Source organism: Poecile atricapillus, chromosome 1 (assembly GCF_030490865.1).
Source record: "Poecile atricapillus isolate bPoeAtr1 chromosome 1, bPoeAtr1.hap1, whole genome shotgun sequence".
In the NCBI taxonomy this organism is placed as follows: domain Eukaryota; kingdom Metazoa; phylum Chordata; class Aves; order Passeriformes; family Paridae; genus Poecile; species Poecile atricapillus.
The window spans coordinates 127674884-127694299 of record NC_081249.1 but is presented as its reverse complement, the minus strand read 5'-3'; the positions used below and the strand labels follow the sequence as shown (position 1 = coordinate 127694299).

Below are 19416 nucleotides of genomic sequence, written 5' to 3'. Positions count from 1 at the left end.
CTAACCTGATTTTTAATTTGCAAATAATGTGAAGCCCGAAAAAAATAACAAAGGATCAAAAATAGCAAAGGATTAATAAAAAACACCTTTCAAAAATTATTTTCAAGCTAATAAAGTCTTGTATTCATGACTTGTAAAACAGCTGTTTTGTAAATATAAATTTAAAGCCAAAAGAATCCATTTTGAAAAAAATTATTACCAATTTACATCTTTGGCCTTCTTTATCTCTGGCAGCTCAACATTTTGATATTAACGGCCTATAAAGGAGGGATATGTGCCATCTCTAATGCTTTATGGAATCTATTTACTCATACAATCATGAAAAAAAAGGTTTTTACCACATAAAATACTTCATTACTCACAGACATTACTGGTCAATAGCTCTTATTCATTATTGTAATCACAGAAAATGAACAGCATACAAACTTCAGCAACTAAAATGCCGGTTTTAATGAAATTTAAATGAATAATACTTTCTTCCTTTGTCAGAGAAAAGGTAAGTAAGATTATTCTAAAATAGCACTTTGCTTGAATCTTTCATGAGAGTCTACGAAACAGCATTTGCCAGCCTGGATGTCAGCTGCTGCCTTTCTAAATCCAGGATTTTGTTCCTGGCTGAAGCCAGCTTCAGCTGCTTCAGGGGAAGGACAAGAACACTTCCATTCACCTTTCTCCCCCAGTTAGGTCCTAGTCCAATTTTCAATAACTAGACATGGATTTAGGATCTGAAGGATGAGCTTCATTAGGTGTTTAAAACCTCTCTGCATCAACTATACAAACTGTGGAACTTGTTGTCCATGTAAAACCACAAGCTCTTTTTTGATCCTCTTAAAAAGCCTGTCCCTGAAAATGGGTTACAGCCATAATAAATCTGAAAGAAATAAACCCATTTAATTTTTTTTTTCAACTTCTTCCTTTTCTATTCTGGATTTAACTAATTTAAGACAATAACTTACGAGATTACTACAGACTGCTCTTTTGAGAAACAGGCTGCAAATTTCAGATAATAAACTGCCACCTTGCATTTTATATTCCTGCTACATTCCCTTTTTTTACCTTCACTGGGTAACTGCTGCCAGCAGGGAGTGACTTCTTCCCAATCATGTCTTGCTGCAGCCTCTGGAGCTCTGCAATCTGCTGGTCTTTCTCAGCCACTGTGATCTGACACTGATTCCTCAGTGCCTGGGACTCAGAGAGGAGGAGATTTTTTTCCATTCTGAACATAAAACATCAGATGCTAAGTAATTCTATATTCTATACAAATAAATGAAGAGGATAAAGCTGTACTGTTTTACCTTAATCCAGCCAGCTCGTTCTGGTATGATGTGATTTCTCTCTCAGTTTCTGCCTGGAAGGCTTTTGTCTGATGCAAAGCCTTTTCCAAATCATCAACCTTGGTCTTCAGTTTGGATATTTCAACAGCTGCAAGGCTGGCTCCTTCTTTAGCCTAGGTTTAATAAACATCATTAGTGAACTGGAATGAAAACCAGTTGCGTTAAGTTTGATTAGTGCTAAAATTCTAATTGCAGACTAAAGTTTTCCCCATTTGCTTTGTTTAACAGGGTAATTACCTGAACTCCCAAAATTGTAAACACACCTCCTCTGGGTACACAGTGCTATCTTAGCATTCACACAAAGTTAAACTCTAAAAGCCATCATGTCTCAAAGCATTCTCTGAATGAACAAAATTACAGAGCCATGTGGCTAATTACAACTTACCAACGTTTCCCCATTGTTCTGAGGCACATCCAAACTACTTTTAAAATAATTTCTCCCATTGATGCTGCTGCCATCAACGGGAAATTAAGCTGTGCCCTGCTTGGCTTCAGAAGTTACCTTCTGATGGCTGAGCTCCTGCAGCAATTTGTCTCGGTCATCCTGGAGACTGGCCATAGCCTTGGCAAATGCTTCAATCTGCTGGACATAATTCCTGCACTCGGTTGAGAGCCTGCTCACCTCCAGCTCCCGACTGACTAAAGTCCTACAGACGTTTCCAATGTCATCAGCCACCTGAGCAAGGGTAACCTGATCTGCAGCATCAAGGACAGGCCCATGCAGAAGAGAGTTTTCTTTGAGGATACTCATGAGATGGGATTTAAACCCCTCCAATACAGCTGCAAGTTCATCCCCTTTTTTTCTTTCAGTCTTGAGCTCAGAGGTGTATTTGCTCTGAAGAACTTTGAAGTCCTCTATGATCCGATCTCTGTCATTCTGCAGAGCAGTCATTGCCTTCCCAAAGGCCTCATTTTGGGATCTCAACTCATTGTTTTGAGACTGAACTTCAAGCAGCATCTTCTCTGCAGAAGCATCAGGTTTATCTCCTTCAAGTGTCAAAAGAGTCCCACTGTACTCCTCATCTGCATTTCTGCCTCTGGATTTCTGGAGTTCCTGAACCTTTTTCTGAAGCTTTCCCCCATGCTGTCCATTGGATTCTTTTTTCTGAATACTCTCACTATTTAGCAGCTTCTCTCCAGATTCAGAAACAAGTTTCTCTTTGTTTAGTGATGCGATTAGAGATTCTAAATCACTTACTTTAGATGCCAATTTTTTATTCTCATGTTCCAAAGCCATAGCAACTCCCTTCTGCAGTTCACTGGAAAGCTGCATCTCTTTTATTTGTTTTTGAAGATCATATTTTTCATGCTCAAGGCTTTTAATACATTCCAATTTCTGCTTAAGTAAGTCCTTCAGCTGATGGTCTTTCAGAGATAAAACCTGGTTAAGATCTTCCCTGTATTTTATCAGCTGTGCATTCAGCATTGCATTTTCAGAATGCAGATCATCTATCCTATTGAGGAGGACCCTTAACTCCTGCTTCAAAGCATTAGTCTCACTTGCACTGCCAACTAGAAGACTGTCCCTCTGATTTAAGACATCCTGGTGAAGATGTTCCAGCTCCTTGTATCTGGTAAAAAGATCATCCCGGTCGTTCTGGAGAGATGACATGGATTTTTTAAAGGCATCTATTTCACTGGCAATCACAGCTTTCTCCTGACCTGCTTTTTCTGTTTTCACCTGGAGATTTCTCAGCTCATTTTCCAGCCTCTGACGGGACTCCTCAGCTTGTTGTCTCTCCATCTGCAAAGACCTTACCTGAAGTTCATAGTCTTTGATCTGATTCCTATGCTGAGTCTGTACCTGCATCAGATAATCTGAAATTTCATCCCCTTTTGAAGAAATGAGTAAGGAAATTTCTTTGTCTTTGTTATTTAGCATGATCTTCATCTGCTCAGAAATGGTAATCTGCTTTTGCAATTCAGCATTCATTTTTTCCTTCTCTGCTAGAAGCTCTTGCAATTCTTGCTCCTGTCTTGTAAAGTTACTTTCCAGAGCTTTTATCTCTCTTCCTGCACTCTTACTATTCTCTATGAGATGATTAAGAGAATTATTTTCTTTCAGAAGTGCTTGCAAAGCTTCTTCTTTGGACTGAAGAACACTCTCTAGTTCTTGCTGTCTGTTAAAAAAGAAGGTATTTTCTTCCTTTATCCTACAGAGCTCTTCATAGCGCTGTCTATCAACAGACTTTTGCCTCAAGTACAGTTCATCCTTTGTTTCTTCTACCACAGAATATTTGATATTTAGTTCTTGAATCTGAGTCATTTTATCTTTCAATTCATCTTGCAAGGCCACTATTCTTTTGTTACTGTCTTCCAGCTGTTTCTCCTTGTTTTGAATGGCCTCTTTGAACTGCATTTCCCAGGTTTTCATCTCGGTGATGACCCTGTCCCTGTCATCCTGAAGGGAGGACATGCATTTTGTGAAAGCAGCCAATCGTGCCAGAGCTGCATTCAGATCTGCCTGCAGCTGCTTGTTCTGCGCATCCTTTGCGCTAACTTCCTCCTGCAAACCCTGAACCTCACTCATTGCCCGATCTTTTTCCCTCTCGAGCATACCATGTCTTTCCTCCAGGTTCGAAATTTCACTTTTGTGAAGCAATTTCATCTCCTGGAGATGAAATTCCAATTCTCTCTCATATCCTCTCTTTTGAAGCTGCAGTTCATCTCCCTTCTTCTGAAGTTCCTTCCTCCAGTTTAGATTCTCATCTTTAAGCCTGTCCATTTCCCTCTTTGACTGTTCCAACAGGTTCATCTGAGCAGAAAGCTTTCCCTTGAGATGAAGTATCTCATCATTTGATTCTGCCAGCTTTTCTGATGCATTACTTAAGTCCTTTTCTAATTTTTCATTTTTTGACTGTGACAATTTCATAGATCTTTCCAAATCTAGGATCAGCTCCTGGAACTTTATAGAATCCTTTTGTAATTGGTTGATCTCCTGCTGTTTCTCCTTTAAGAGTTCTTGCAATTCTTTTGTTCTGTTTTTAGTCCCATTGTTGTCCCTCTGAGCACTTTTCACCTTCTCCTCAAACATCTTTACAAGATGAAGCTGCTGCTCTTCCTTTTCTCTAACCACATTAGATTTTTCTGCCTTTAACTCTTCCAGCTGCTGTAACAGCAAGTTATTCTGTACCTCTGCCGATTTCATCTGATCGGTAAGATGATCAACTTTTTTAACATGATTAAGCAATTCTGTCTCAAGAAATTCTCTCTCATTCTTTACTTTGTAAGAACTTTCTTGTACATTTTCTAATTCTTCTTGTAACAGACCTTTGTCATCCTCTAAAATCCTAACTTTTTCATTTAGACTAACAATTTCTTGTGTTAGACTTTTACATTCCATGTCCAGCTTTGTTAAACAATGAGTTTTGTGGAGCAAAGATTGCTCGGTTTCTTGCGCTTTTTCTGAAATTAACTTTCTTTCTTGTTCTAGGACAAGCACAGCCTGTTCTTTTTCAGAGAGTTTATCCTTTAACACGTTAATGTTCTTTAACAGTGATTCATTCTCACATAATGCTTCACTGATTTTGGATTGTGTATCATTTTGGTACACTTCCATTTGAACCTGCAGTTCTCCCAAGGCTGCTTTAGTTACAGTGATGTTATTATGAAGGACATCATTCTCATTCTGAATTTTCTCTAAAGCCTGCTTTAGGTTTTCAGAGGTTTGTTTCAGCTGCTCATTCTCCTCCATCAGCTGATGGTTCTGCTCAGTGAGCTCACACAGACGAGCCTGGTGTTCCTGCATCCTGGCCTCCTGCTCATGGATCTGCCTTTCTGCTTTGCTCTGTAACTCCTCGACCTCCATTTTCTTGGATTCACTGAGTTGTTTCACTTGGTTCTTAATAACCTCATTTTCATCAAGGAGATTTTGTAAATGTTTCTGCAGAGCCTCCTTCTCAGACTGTCCTTCCCTGAGTCTTTGAACAGCCTCTTGCTTCTCTTTCCTATTGAGATCAATGACTTGCCTCATATCTGCCACTTTACTACTGATATTCTCATATGCCTGAAGAAGCGATTCATACTCTTGCTTTAATTCGCTATGTTTAGCTTTCCATCCTGTCAATTCAACTGTCTGAGAATCTTTTAAGGTATTTAATTGGAAAGAAAAGGCCTCTTTTTCCTGGACTATGGACTCCATAGTGGATTTCAGACTTTCACAGGCTGCAGTGAGGTTTTCATTTTCAGTCAACAGCCTCGCATTTTCTGAAGCAAGGCTCTCCTCTCCAGACAATGGAACCACAGCACGTGAACTCTGCTTTTCTCTGCCAAGCTCTAGCAAGTGCTCCATCATTCCTGTCTTGTTCACCAGTTCTTCTCTTTCCAACATCAACTGATCAATCTGTTCCTTAAGACATTTATTTTCTCTTAGGGCTTCTTTACGTGATATTAAAGCTGCCTGTAATTTCCTTTGGAGGCGCTCTCTGGATCTGTCTTCTGTTACAGCTCTTTGCTCTTGGGCTTTGGAATCATTTAAATTTGCAGGTTTTACCACTGGCTCTTCCATTGTTTGCATTTGTTTCTGGATTTCAAATTCTGTTGCTTCTCTCAGTTTAGTTTTCCCAGAGTAATCAGTCTCTGATAGTTGAAAAGCGGTGACTTTTCTTTCCAAACTCCCTTGACAGGAATTACTTTCCGAACCAACCTCTCCCAATTCCTTTTCAGTCCCATTTTCTTCCTTAAGCTCTTTATCCAACACCACATGTTTACTCATCCCAGCCTTCTCATGCAGCATACACAGCTCTGCCACAAGATTTTTGTTTTCTTCATTGAAATGTTCCACCTCCTTTTTCATCTTAATTAGTTCCAAATTGGACTTTTCCAAAGAGCTGAGAAGTTCCTCTTTCTCACCCTTCATGTCTTCAAATGCTGTTTTGTAATGGTGGGCTTTTTCCTGCCCCTCCTTTATGGCTTTGTTTAATAATTCTTTTTCCAGATGAAGTTTCTCTTTTAAATCCATAAGTGAACATTTCAGTGCTTCTATTTCCTCATTCTTTCCTGCAACCTCCTGCTTAGCTTCAATTCTTGACCTCTGCAGTTCCTCCTGGCTCACCCTGTAATCCTCTTCATTTTTTTTAATAAGTGCTTTTTTCTCATTATTCACATGTTCAAGCACTGCCTTGAGCTCTACAGTTTCAGTCTGATGTGCTTTCAGGTTTTTATGTAGACGCTTTATGTCCTCCAACAAGCTACCCTGACATTGCTCCTCCTGTCTCAACGACTTTAAACTGATTGTTTCTTCTTTATCATCACCAAATTCAACCAATATTTTTCTGAGCTCTTTCCTTAACATCTCTGTTTCCTCCTTAAGTTTTGCATAATCACTTCTTAGTTCTTTTAGCTCGGTGTCTTCACTTGGCAATGAAGTGATCATGTTTTCTGATTGTTTCAAGGATTCAACCTGAACTTTATTTCTTGGTTTGTCTGATTCCAAACTCCATGGGTCAGCCTGTTCTTCTCCCAGCAGTGCCTTGGGTGGAACCAGCTCCTTCCCTTCTAGCTGGTTAAAGCCCAGCTCTTGACATTTTGTTTGGAGAACTTCCCAGAGTACTTTATGTTCTTGCCTGAGCTGCTCAAGGTCGGTTTTTTGTTCGTCAAAATCTGCTGCGAGTTTAAGGTGCTCTTCCCTTTCCTGCTGGAAATTTTTTGCATCTTCTTTCATGACCAAAAGCTCCCTCTGTAAAGCTTCTTTTTCTTTCTGTAATTGATTCATGGCATTAACGCTGTTGTTGGGATTCAGACACTCATTCCTGTCTCCAGCACTTGAACCAGGCTCTTCTAAACTGGAATCTCTCAACAATTCTTCCCTCTTTTTAAGTTCAGACTTCACCTCTTCAAGAGTCAACAGCAACTGAGAACGTTCCTCTTGATATGCCCTTGTTCTTTCATCAAGCACAGATTGCAGATGAACGAGCATGCAATCCTTCTCCCCTAGAGATTTTAGGTTCTGCTCACAAACATTTTGTTTTTCACCTATGACATCATTCAGTTCTGCGATATTGTGCTGAAGTTCCTCTAAATATGATGTTCTTGAACATAAGGTTTTGGTCAGATCACTTATCTTAGCATCTTTTTCTACAAGTTGTTGTTTCAAAGTTCCAAGATGAGACTCAAAATCATTACTTTGTCCTTCAATTAGTTTTAGTTTGTCTGTTAACTCATTAACTTGCTTCAACAGCTCCTCTGCTTTTTTCTTCTCTTTTTCTATTTCTTCCTGTCCACTCTTTTCTAATTTCCCAATTTTTTGCAATAGATCTCTTCTTACTATCAACGCTGCTTGAAGCTTCTTTTTCAGATTCTCTTTTTCCTTGCCCATTTTCTCAAGATTACACTTCATCTCCTCTTTTTCATTCATTAAATCTTTAAACTCAGCTTCTCTACTGCTTAACATAACCTGGTTATGTTCCAGTTCCTTCTTACAATCCCCAAGTTCCTGCAATACTCGGTTTAGCTCCACCACTGAACTATTATGAACAGCTTCAAGGTCTTGCAGTTTGGCATTCAATGTACTCCTCTCTTCAGAAAAATTCAGCATTTCATTAGACAATGACTCCATGACCTGAGTAACAGAAGAGTCTTTTTCTTTCATTTGCTGGCTTAGACCAGAAATTAAATCCTTCTGCTGACTGACCTGGGAAGTTAAATTTTTGATGAGGAAATCTTTTTCCCCCATTTCTTCAAGGAGACTTGCTACTATTTTACCTTCAGCCTGCAGCTTTTCTTGACTAGTTCTTAACATTTCTTCTAATTTATTCATCTTGTCTTCAAGAAATTCCACCTGCTTATTTTTTTCTGCCAAAGACTCCTCCCTTTCTTTCAGGAGGCACTCTTGTTTCCCTAATGTTTCCTTGAGTGAAACCATTTCTTTTGACAGACATTCAATTTCAGACGTGTATTTGCCCTTCATCTTTTCCACGTCGCTCTGCAGCACCTCCTTCTGCTTCTCAAGCAACTCCATACTTCTTAATTCATCTTTCATGGTGTCTATTTCTTTCTGCTTTTCTAAAAGCAACAGTTGCAAACATTCTCCTTCTGTTTCTTTGCTCAGAATAGCTGTTACCAGACTGGAGAATTTTTCCAACTGGAAATCGGTTGGCTGCAGTTCAGAATCTGAAATTAGTGCCTTCTTTTCTTTACATAAAAGCCTACTACCAAGTAACAGAGATAAGCTCTGAGTTAATTTCTCTTTTATAAGATCCAGCTCTTGCTGCAAAGACTGGATTTTGCTATCTTTTGATTTCATTTCACTTTCTGAACTGCTCAATTGCTCAATAAGATCATTATTTTGTGAATTTGCCCTATCAAGTTCTGTCACCCATTTGTTTTCTGACTCAAGCAGACTTTGTTCTAGAGTTTGACATTTAAGTTCTAATTTAGAAAGTTCTTCACCCTTCACACTAACCTGCATCTGTAACTTCTCTTTTTCAGTCTTCATCTGCAGTTTGACAGCATCTATCTGCATCCTTGAATAATTCTCACTGGTTTCTAGTTTTTCATGGCTTTCCCAGAGCTCTTCCAATTTTTTTTGCAAATCAGTCTGAGATGCAGTAAGTTGTGTGTTTTCAGCCATCAGTTTACCAACATCCTCTTGCAACAGGTTTTTTTCTTTCTCTAAAGACTCCACCTGACACTGCAGACTATTTATTAAAAGCGCGCTGTCATGGCAGTCTTGAGATGATTTGGAATTTACATTGTTGAACTCCAACTTCAAACACTCCAATTTCTCTGCCTGTTCAGTGCATGTCACACGCAGAGATTCAACAGCCAAGTCTTTCTGCTGCAGTTCTTGTTCCCGGGTATTTATTTGGTCTAGTGCTTTTTGGTGCTCATTTTTAAGAGAGTCAAGTTCAACAGTCAAAGAATCAATTTTTTTCTGACGGTTATCAAGCTTCCTGTTCTTTTCCTGAAATTCTTCAGTCAGGTTTTTCATGGCTGTTCCACTTTCTTCTAATTTGGATCTGAGAACATCAATCTCACTAGAAAGAGCATTAACATTGCTCTCTGCCAACTGTATGCTGGCATCTTTCTCCTTTAAAGAATTAAGCAGTCCAGCAATAACTTCGTCTTTGTGCCCAAGAGCCACGTTCAACTCAGTTCTCAGCTTATACTGTGCTTCAGTTTTCTCCTGAAGAGATAAACAGGCATTTTCTTTCTCACGGACTAGCTCTTTAGAGTTTTGTAGCTCTTGTGTTAGTTCATGGACCTGACTTTGGAGCTGAGAAATTAAATGTGTCTTTTCTTCATCTTTTCTTGCTTTCTCCTTCAGAGTTTCAAGAAGACTCTTGTTTTCTGTAAGAGATGATTCCTTTTTTGATAAGGACTGGTCCATCTCAATTATTACATTCTTCTGATGCTCTATTTCTTTTTGGAAATTCTCTTTAATTTCCTGCAGCTCCACCATCTGTTTCTTTAAGACACCACACTCAGTCTCTTTCTCTTGCAGTTGCATCTTTACATTCTCACTGAATATTGAAATACTGTTGAGGGCTGATTCTTTTTCTGAAACAAGTACTTTTAACTGTTCTGATTCAGAGGCTAAAAGCTGTAACTGCTTCTCCTGCACAACACAAGAATCCTGTACCTCAGAAAGCTGTGCTTTTAAACTGATGCATTCATTTACCTTTTGTTTTAAAGATGCATCTTTCTGTACAATTGAATCATTCACCTGGGACAATTGTTTTGTCATGTTTTTAAGCTGACTTTGAAGGTTAGAAATAACCTCCATATTCTCAGACAGTTGAACCCTAAGTATATCAGACTCTTCAGATTTATCTTTTAATAACTTAAATTCTTGGGCTTGCCTCTTCAATTCATTTTCTTTTTCCTGCAATGCATGTTTGAGGTCATTGGTTTCAAAGTTCAGGGCTTGTATTTGTAATCGCAGATCCGCAATGAATTCCACGTATCGCTCTTCTCCTGCCAGTTTATCCTTCACTTCCTGAATCAAAGCCTCCTTTTCAGAAAGGAGAGTTTCTTTTTCCTCAAAGGTAATTTTTAAGTTTTCTTTCTCCATCAACAGGCTGTCAATTTGGTCCTTCAAATCCAAAATATTATGACTTTGTTGGGACAGGTGTGAAGTTAAAGCAGCTATTTCCTCTGACTTTTTGATTACTGTAACATTAACTGTCTCTAGATCTGCTTTCAATTTTTCATTTTCTAGAGCTGCTGTTTGTGCTTGGTGCCTTGCTGAAGTAATTTCAGACTGGAGACATTTACATTCATGTGACTTCTCACTCAATAACCTTGAAAAGTCCTCCTTTTCATGCCTAAGCACCTCTACTTCTTTGCTCAATAGCTGTAGCTGATTATTTAACACTGTATTTTCTTCCATTTTTTCCAAAATTTGCGTCCGAAACTTCTCAAGTTCTGAACCCTGACTTTTCACAGCCAGGTCTCTTTCCTCTACCAACTGAGTTAGTTTAGTTTTTTCATCTTTAAGGTTTTTTATTGCATCCTGCAACTCTACAACAGAAAGCTTACTCTCTTCCACTTCCTTACGTAATGAATCATTTTGAAGATTTTTCTCTTCTAGAGACCTATTTGCAGTTTCAAAATTCAAAGTTATGCTTCGAATTTGTTCCTGCAGGAGTAAATTATTTTCCTTGCTATGGCTGAGCTCTTGGATTAGACCACTGCATTCGGTTAATTTATTATTTAACATTTCTTCTTTCTTTGTTTCTTCATCTCTAATCTCCTTCAGCTGAATGAGCAGTGATTGCACTTGTCCATGCAACTGTTGGGTCTGTTCCTTGCTTTCAGACAACTGCTCAGCCAGCATATCACATTCCTTTGTTTTGTCCCCCAGCTGTTTTGCAACTGAACTTTCCTTTTGCTTGGAAACTACTGACAGTTGTTCAATCTCTTTTGCCAGAGTGTTTTTATCACAATTTAGTTCTGAAAGAGTTTTTTCGTACTCAGCAGTGCTAAGAGATAACTTATTCTCCAATTCTGCCACAGCCTGAGTTTTCTTTAACAACTCACACTTTTTTACATCCAGCAGTTTGGACAAATTCTCATTTTCTCTGATTAGCTGCTCATTCTCTTTTTCCATTGTACTTATACTTTTTTTCAGATATTCATTTGCTTTTATTTGCTCTGCCAATTTTTCTTGTTTCCCTTCAAGATCTGCCTGCAACTGGTTATTAGCTGAAGCTTTCTCCTGTGTCTCCATCTCCCATTTTTTAATTTGTTTATGTATTTCATTTAATTGGTCATTCAGTTCTTTGCAACATGTCTCTTTGGCTTTCAGATCCCCAGTTAATTTAAGTTTAGTCTCTTCATTCTGCTTCTCCAAAGCCCCAAGTTTCTGCTCTAATGAAATAATGAGCTCTTGTTTCTCTTGTAACTCTTTTTTAGCTGTTTCCTCATGATCAGTATGCTCTGTGAGCTTTCTGGATAGCTCAGCCAACTCTTCATCTTTTTTAGCGTTTTCCAAAACCAGTTTGTTGTATGAATCTTTAATTGACTTTAACTCATTTTCCAGGGTCTGTGTTTTGCTGTCTTTCTCCTTAAGCAGGCTGTTCCATTTTTCCTTCAGAGCATTGTTTTCCTCAAACTGAGATTTCAAATATTCCATTTCTTTTCTTTGTTTATCCTCTGTTTCTTGCAGCTTTTCAGATGATTTAGTAACTTGCTCTTTCAGCAGGGTAATTTGTGACTCACACTCTGCAAGCTTGTTATGGTACGCAACGTTGTTGGCCTTGATTTCAGAGCGGAGATCCTTAATTGTCATGCTGTTCTCAGTGCTCTGCCTTATTAATTCCTCGTTTTCTTTCATCTTAGCTTCATTTTCAGCTCTAACTCTATCCAGCTCCATTCTCATGGTGTCACTCTGCTCAGAAAGGGCAGAGATCTTCACGCTGGCATCTCTCACACCAGCTGTCTGTACTTCCTTCAGCAAATGCATTTCCCTTTCAGCCTTTGATAAAGCCTCTTCCAAACCTCGCATTTCCTCCTCTTTGCATTGCACTTGATGCTTCAGGATCATAATCTGCTCAGAATATTCTGTCATGTTTAGAGACAGAACAGACATCTCCTTGTCTTTTTCTGCCAGTGCTTCTTTCAGATTATCAATTTCTCTTTCACGTTTCTGCAGATCTTGAATGAGTTGAGACCTCTCCTCCAAATGACTTGAATTCAACTTGTCAAGCTCTTCGTTTGTCTGGTCCAGGTCCAGCTGCATGGACTCCACAATGCTGTCTTGTTTCAAAGTCTAAAACATCAAGAAAATAATGTTACAAGAACACTCCAAACACCTGTTTGAGGTAGAAGTTCCACCCCACACATAGAAAAAGCATTTAAGGTAATCAGCTTCTACCCAATGTACAATGTGATGTAAAGAACATCACAAGATGTTCTTTAGATTGTGTTAGTGAACAGAAAGCTCAGTTTATGAAATTTAAAGCAGCTCATGCTGTCACTTTTGCTGACATTTAAATGGGCCATGAAAAAATGAACACAGAATTTCTTCTCTTACATAATTTTTATAAATTACCTTTTCCTTCAGTGTAGCAACTCTTTCTGTGAGATCACTAATAGCTGTTTTCTGCTCAACGTTCTCCACTTCATACACACTGCACTTCTTTAAGGCTTCATTCAGCTAAGTATTAAAAGTAGAAGTTTGCATGATAGAAATACATAGAATTCTATTAAAATTGTGATGTTACCAGTTATATTAAGTTTACACAAGAGTGAGGTTTATACTTTGAAATTAATAAATAATAACTTATCACCCCAATAAAATGTCAGTACTTTCATGCAAAACTGTGTTGGGTCAAAGAAATCCTTACACCAAACTTAAAGCAAAGCAATTAAATGAACAAAACTGTAAAGATAGAGTAAAAACTTTCAGACTGGGAAAAGAGCAATCATTCTGTTGGGAAACAAATCAAAAGTTATGGTTAAAGCTCTTCAGTTCTAATAAGTGAAATACTAACTGTAAATTTAACTTACCTTTTGCTCAGCATGCACAAACTTTTCCCCTAGCTCTTTGTTCAGAATATCCTTTTCTTGAAGTAGCTTTCTCAAAGTTTCAGTTTGTTCCAGCTTTTCTGTCATGCTCACCAGTTTTTGCTCTCTTTCTCCAAGTGAATTTTCAAGGAAACTATTTCTGTCACTTAATCTGAGAAGAAAATACGTACTTAGACATTTTGAGAACAAAGTTTGCATTTTCTAAACTTACTAAACCTGAACTAAGAGAATCATTATTTTTACACTTTTCACTTAATCTTCAAAGTATAAAAATAACACAACTGCAAACAGAAACATGAGTCAAGTAATTGATTTTTCAAGTATTTTGAGAGATTATACTCCTCATTAGAAGCTGAAGTTTAAAGCAGAGAAAGCCAATGGTGTGTGGAGTTGTAAAGAACCTTAATTTTACCCTTTAAGTTGCTCATTCAAGCCAGAGATCAGAATCTGATGCTTTTCCACATCTCGCATTTGTTGGTTACGCAGTTGGGTGAGCTGAGTTTGCAAACGCTCATTTTCATTCTGCAACAAAGCAATGATGAAGAAGAGCATTATCACACTCAGAGAAGCATGATGGAACTGGAGAAAAAAGGAAGCAAGCTTGTTCACACAGCTTTTGGGGGGTTTCAAACAGTACAAATCTCCTACTCTAGTCAGATCCACTGCACCAATTCAAAAATAAAACCACAAAAAAAAAAAAAGTAAAAAAAAAGTTGTAAAACAGCAACCAACAACCAAAAGCAAAACACATCCAGAATCAACAGCAAGTTGGACAAACGTGGCAAACTTGTCACCATTCATGAACAGAAGGCGGCATTTTGGAGGAGGCAGAACACACCTGCACAGCCCTCAATAGCTGCCCTTCTTCCTCTACACCAAACGTTACCTGTATTGAAAGGTTTTGTTACAAGAGTCTCAACAATTAATGTAAGCTTGTCTCTCATCTTAAAACCAGTCATTCCATTTTATACAAGTGCAACTTAACAGATGAAGAACTATGAGTAATGCATCAAGAGTCTGAGTACAAGATCAGTTGTATGACTTAGCAAAAATATAGTTCACAAATACCACATAATTTGTCAGTCAGGCAATACTAAAAATAACTTTTCCTTTTTTAAAAAAACTTCTTCTTTGACTGTTCTTTGTGGGACCTTCAGTGAATGGCTTTAAAATATAACTATGTGTCTAGCTAATATCTGGAGTTTAGATTGCATATGTATATATTTATATAAAATTATGAATAATTTTTCTGTAAGCAGCTTCTTCTCTAAAAATATGTACATATATATATATATATATATATGAAAAATTAAATACACACACAGCAAAGAAACTTGAGGGACATAAGGAGTGGGAAATTCAAATGATTCATAACCAAAACTAATTCCGGACCTTCTGGCAAAAACCTCCACCAAGAATTATGAAAATCATGTTGTCTTATTACTATGTTTCTAGAACAAATAAAGCTTAATCCTAATCATAATTCTCCACATGCTGAACAAAAGCAACAGGGTTCAACCTCAAAGCATAATATAGGATGTGCACACTCTCTGACAACATAGCTAATGAGTGCAAATTAGGTTTCAGCCATTTTTTGCCAGCTGCAAATTGATAGTTTTGGCTTACTGTAGGCTGTGATATAAAGAACATAAACTCAGAATGATTCTCTTGCATCATCAGGTTTACACAACTCCAGAGCTCACCTGGAGAGCTTCCATTCTACCTTGAAGCTGAAATCTGTCTTCCAAATCCTGACAACGCTCTTCCAGAAATAGTATTTGTTCCTGCAGTTGGTTTCTCTCCAATTCCAACTCTTCAACCACACTCCGTAAACCTACTCAGGTTAAAGAAGGAAAATTCTTTCAAGAGAAGTCTACCAAAGTTCCTGAAGTATAGAAATGGTTGCAGCTCTTTATTCAAAGTTCTTATCAGTGTTGGGCACAAATAAATCTCACCCATTTCTAGTGGAAATGCCTGAGGCACTACCTCCCCAAAATTTAGATGGCAAAGTATCCTTAACTGTTAGAAAACCAAAACAAAGTTGCAGAGCTCAAGAACTCAGACGACCTGGTAGAAATAGTCTAATATTGAGCCACCACTATTGTGGCTCAACCAATAGTGTGGCTCATGTTACATTAACCACAAGTTGATCAGGTGCTTGCAGCATATAATAAGTAATTATTAATAAACTGGCCTGGACTGACAATTTGCAAGTGAGCCCATACCATCTTAACAATAAGATGTATTTGCAATCTTTACCACTGATATAAAAACATCAGCTTTAAAAACTGAGTATTGTATTTTTAAATTAAGCAGCAATGGAATGGAATTCTGGTTTGCAACATAACTGTGATATAAACTGGAAACACATTCACAGGAACAAGACTCATAACTTAAAACAGACACATGATATTGCCACATGGGATATTTAATGGGCATCAAAGTTCATCCAACTCCAGTGGTCAGCCATATTGATGCTTTACTTGTGAGCCAGAACTAGGCAGTTCATCCAGCACGCACATGCTTGGAAATGAAGAGAACACAAGCCAAAAAAATCCAACAAAGATTAGAATACACCACAAATGGGCTGTTAGCTGAATTTGAAAACAAAAATAGACACAGATGCTGTGTGCATGCTTTAATCAACTGTCTAGTCGCTATCACACCTGCATTGGGTGAAGGGTACTCTGGCCACCAACCTCCCATGTTTTCTCCTTCAGCTGAGTCAGTGCTATCCAAGGTGACATTCAGTTCTTGGAAGCATTGTTTGCCATCGAAGGGAAATTCTTCCTACACACAAAAACACGAGAAGGAAGTTTAACTTAAAGAAGGAAGCAAGCAGGGGTAAGATAATTCTGCTACTAAAACCACAGTTTCAATCAAAAATCCCAAAACTCAGCACTATTCAGGCACTTAAATATAAGTATGTGGGATTGCTGTGGATTAGAGCGGCCTGCCCAGCTTCCAACTATTACTTCCAGAAAAGCCAAGTCTCCCACAGGTTGTTTAAGATACCTGCAAGCCTTTAAAAACACCCCTGGTTATCTGAGAAGTTAATGGATAACAATGTTTGGGTATCTTAATTTGTACCCTGATCTCCGAAGTTAACAGTTCTCTGAAGTATCAGTTAACTAATTGTATTCTTCCAATGGTCTGTTACTGAGACAATGACATCCTAATTCTTACAGAAGTTACCATCTTTTCATGCAAGGTACAGCACCACCTACCTAGAAGTCCACCTGAATTAAGTGGCACTAATTATTCAGTAAAGCTCCACCAGCAAAGAGATTTGTAAAGATTTTATGGAAGTCAAAAATGGCTTTAACATCTGAAGCACGCACATGGCTACAGGCATGGGAATTACTCCAGAGAGAACCTTGTGATTTTTCAGTGGAAAGGAGTAAGAGGTGTGATGACCTTGGAATCACTGGAATCATCTTCTGGCTATGTACATGATCATTAAATTTATCAATGTTTTCAGTTCCAATCTATGTTCTTAAGCCCCTAATGTTTTGAAGACTAAAGCACCACATAAATAACAGCACTTTCCACATTTTTACTAACAGACAGGTAAAAATAAACTCACATCTCTTTGAACCCACCTGCAGCTTCCTGCTGGTCTGACTGCCTTTTCTTCTTGCCTGCTGCAGCCTGCCCATTCCTTGAACTGTGGCCAGTTCCTCCTCCAGCTCCTGCTGCCCTGAGACTATGGCTGGATCGGAGCAGCCAGGAAAGAACCAGTCATCCTCAATCAGTTTTGTGCCACAGGAAAGCATTTACATCTATATCAGACACTACTACATGAAAAGAGATCAGGGACAGGGTGAAGTCCCTACAAATGACTGACAGGAACAAGATTAAAGATTAAAATCCACTGTGTTTACCTTTTGATTTCCCTCCAACATTGCTATGTGGAACATAAAGTCTGAATATCTCACTTAGAAGAAGCAAATTGAAGTCTAGCTTCACTTCTTCATCAGCTCTAAAGGAAGACTTTATACAGGAGGGTGGAAAGGGTGAGGTTATACCATGCTAAGAAGGAAAGCCAATCAATTAAAAGGCCAAATTACATCTCAATTCAATTTACCAGATTCAAATATACCATCTTTGTATGACGAAAACCACAGCATTTTCAGCTGATGTTTTTTTAATCTCAACAATTACATTCATTTTTATAAAAACTTTAATTTTAGTATGAGCTCTAAAGCCAGATCATTTGAGGAAGTCACAAGCACATGTTATACTGCAAACTGGCGTTAAACCGTCTTCTCACGAATTAGTAACATCATTCTTTTCAGGACAAATACAGAATCACTAGTAAATAAACACACTGAATAAACTGAGACTATGAAAGCTTAGGTATGCATCCTGTTCATTGTTAGAAATGATTTGTCATCTGAAGTGCATTCCCATCTGTTTTGTGATACAACAAAACACGTTCAGGGTAAAGTTTTGGAAACAACACGTTTCATGCAAAGCAGACACAACAGCACAGCCAGGGAAAGAGAGGGAAAGTAAAGATGGCTCCATACTTTAATTGAAAATTACATTAATTGGATAACTACAAATTTGGCTTTCAGTTTAACCACATGAACCCACAGTGGTCCTCACAGCACACAAAACTCAGAGAATTTATGTCAATGCATCCGTGAGGTCAACATCAGGAACTATTTGGAGATTCAGCCCTACAGGGAATACTCTGCTTTTACCTGAGTTGGCCAAGGATTACCTATACCACAGATTTCCTTAACTCACAATTCTGCAGCACCTGCTAGATTTAAATTCTTCCTGTAATATTTCAAAATTACACACCTAATGTCCTGTCAGAAAAAATTAGTGGGGAAAAAAGGTAAAGAAAAAAATAATGACCCTTTTCAAGTGGGATTGATAAATTTGATTATACTTCTGATTTCAATTACACTTTGGCTTCTTGCACTGTCAATTCTTAAGTGTTTCAAACACCTTTGTGTATTTTCTAGATTTTACATTTTTTCATGATTATACATACTTTTTCAAGGCTGTAAAATTAAATGCCAAATTTTAATTACAGGCCTTAAACTTCTGTTTACAGGAACTGCCAGTTAAGGGATTCAAAGAATAAGATCTATTCCAGGTAAAAATTTAACCCCTTCTCTGACACAGTAATGTAGGAACGCAGTATGTTTAGGCTCCTAAGTATATGATGATGAAAAAAACAATGAAATTATTACAACTGTCACAAGAATAATGGAAGTATAGAAATTGGAGTTCAGAATAATGTAGCACACTCAGACAAGTGCTAAAACACTTCCATTAAATGAGCATTGCTTTAAAAACAATTAGTAAGTAAATACATTTTCAAATGTTTTACAGCAGCTTATGAAGCTGTTCATCTGCAATTACTGAACATAAAAATCTAAAAACTTCCCAGAATACCTTTTTTCAGATATGCAATGCACATAAACAAACTATGATGTGTCTGTACTTTCTTCAATCACTATTGATGCTACATTTTACTCACATATGGTTTAAAATATTGGTAGCTAATATTAATGCATGCAAAACCTCAGCAATTATGGGATATAATATTTTCTTTCTTTTTAATACTACTGAATTTCAGGTAGTTCTAAGAATGAATTTGATTCTTTCTTAGTCACAATCACTTGTGGCAAGCCAAGAAATTTGTCTCTAGATACAACATAAATATGGAGTCAACTGTTACTACAGTGAAAAAATTAAGATGATTTCATTAATACAAAAGAGCAAACAGGTATGGCAAGGCAGGAGAAAGTCAAGTTAAAACCCAGCAGTTGTTACATGTATTGCTAAAAACCACAAACCATCAATGGCAGACCTTGCAAGGTACTGTTGGCAATTTTCTCCACAAGAAGCAAGAGGAGGAGAAATCAGCAACAGTATATTCCAAGGGGCCATTGCTGCAGGAACCTGCATGCACAAAACTGATGGGAAACTGTTCTCCCTGGCTGCCCAAATCGCAGTGGAGGGTAGGAGTGGCAGGGGAAGGGACGCTCAGGGCTCACCAGGTGGAACGGCAGGAAAAAGAAACAGAAAGGTCATGCTATTCCCAAGGGGAAAAAAAATGCAAAATTAAACCTGGACTGAGGCAGAGGAA

General features: G+C 38.0%; 1 protein-coding gene across 1 annotated transcript in view; it reads right to left on the bottom strand.

Moving 5' to 3' along the window:
• Window positions 1–19416, bottom strand: part of LOC131579403 (golgin subfamily B member 1-like) — a 34334-nt gene that overhangs the window by 4415 nt on the left and 10503 nt on the right. The window contains exons 15-23 of the mRNA XM_058839262.1: window positions 16907–17016; window positions 15971–16094; window positions 15008–15138; window positions 13717–13826; window positions 13287–13455; window positions 12829–12933; window positions 1837–12546; window positions 1296–1447; window positions 1057–1216 (exon numbers count right to left, since the gene is read on the bottom strand). Coding sequence (XP_058695245.1) covers window positions 1057–1216; window positions 1296–1447; window positions 1837–12546; window positions 12829–12933; window positions 13287–13455; window positions 13717–13826; window positions 15008–15138; window positions 15971–16094; window positions 16907–17016 — 11771 coding nt within the window. The remainder of the gene's footprint in view (window positions 1–1056; window positions 1217–1295; window positions 1448–1836; window positions 12547–12828; window positions 12934–13286; window positions 13456–13716; window positions 13827–15007; window positions 15139–15970; window positions 16095–16906; window positions 17017–19416) is intronic.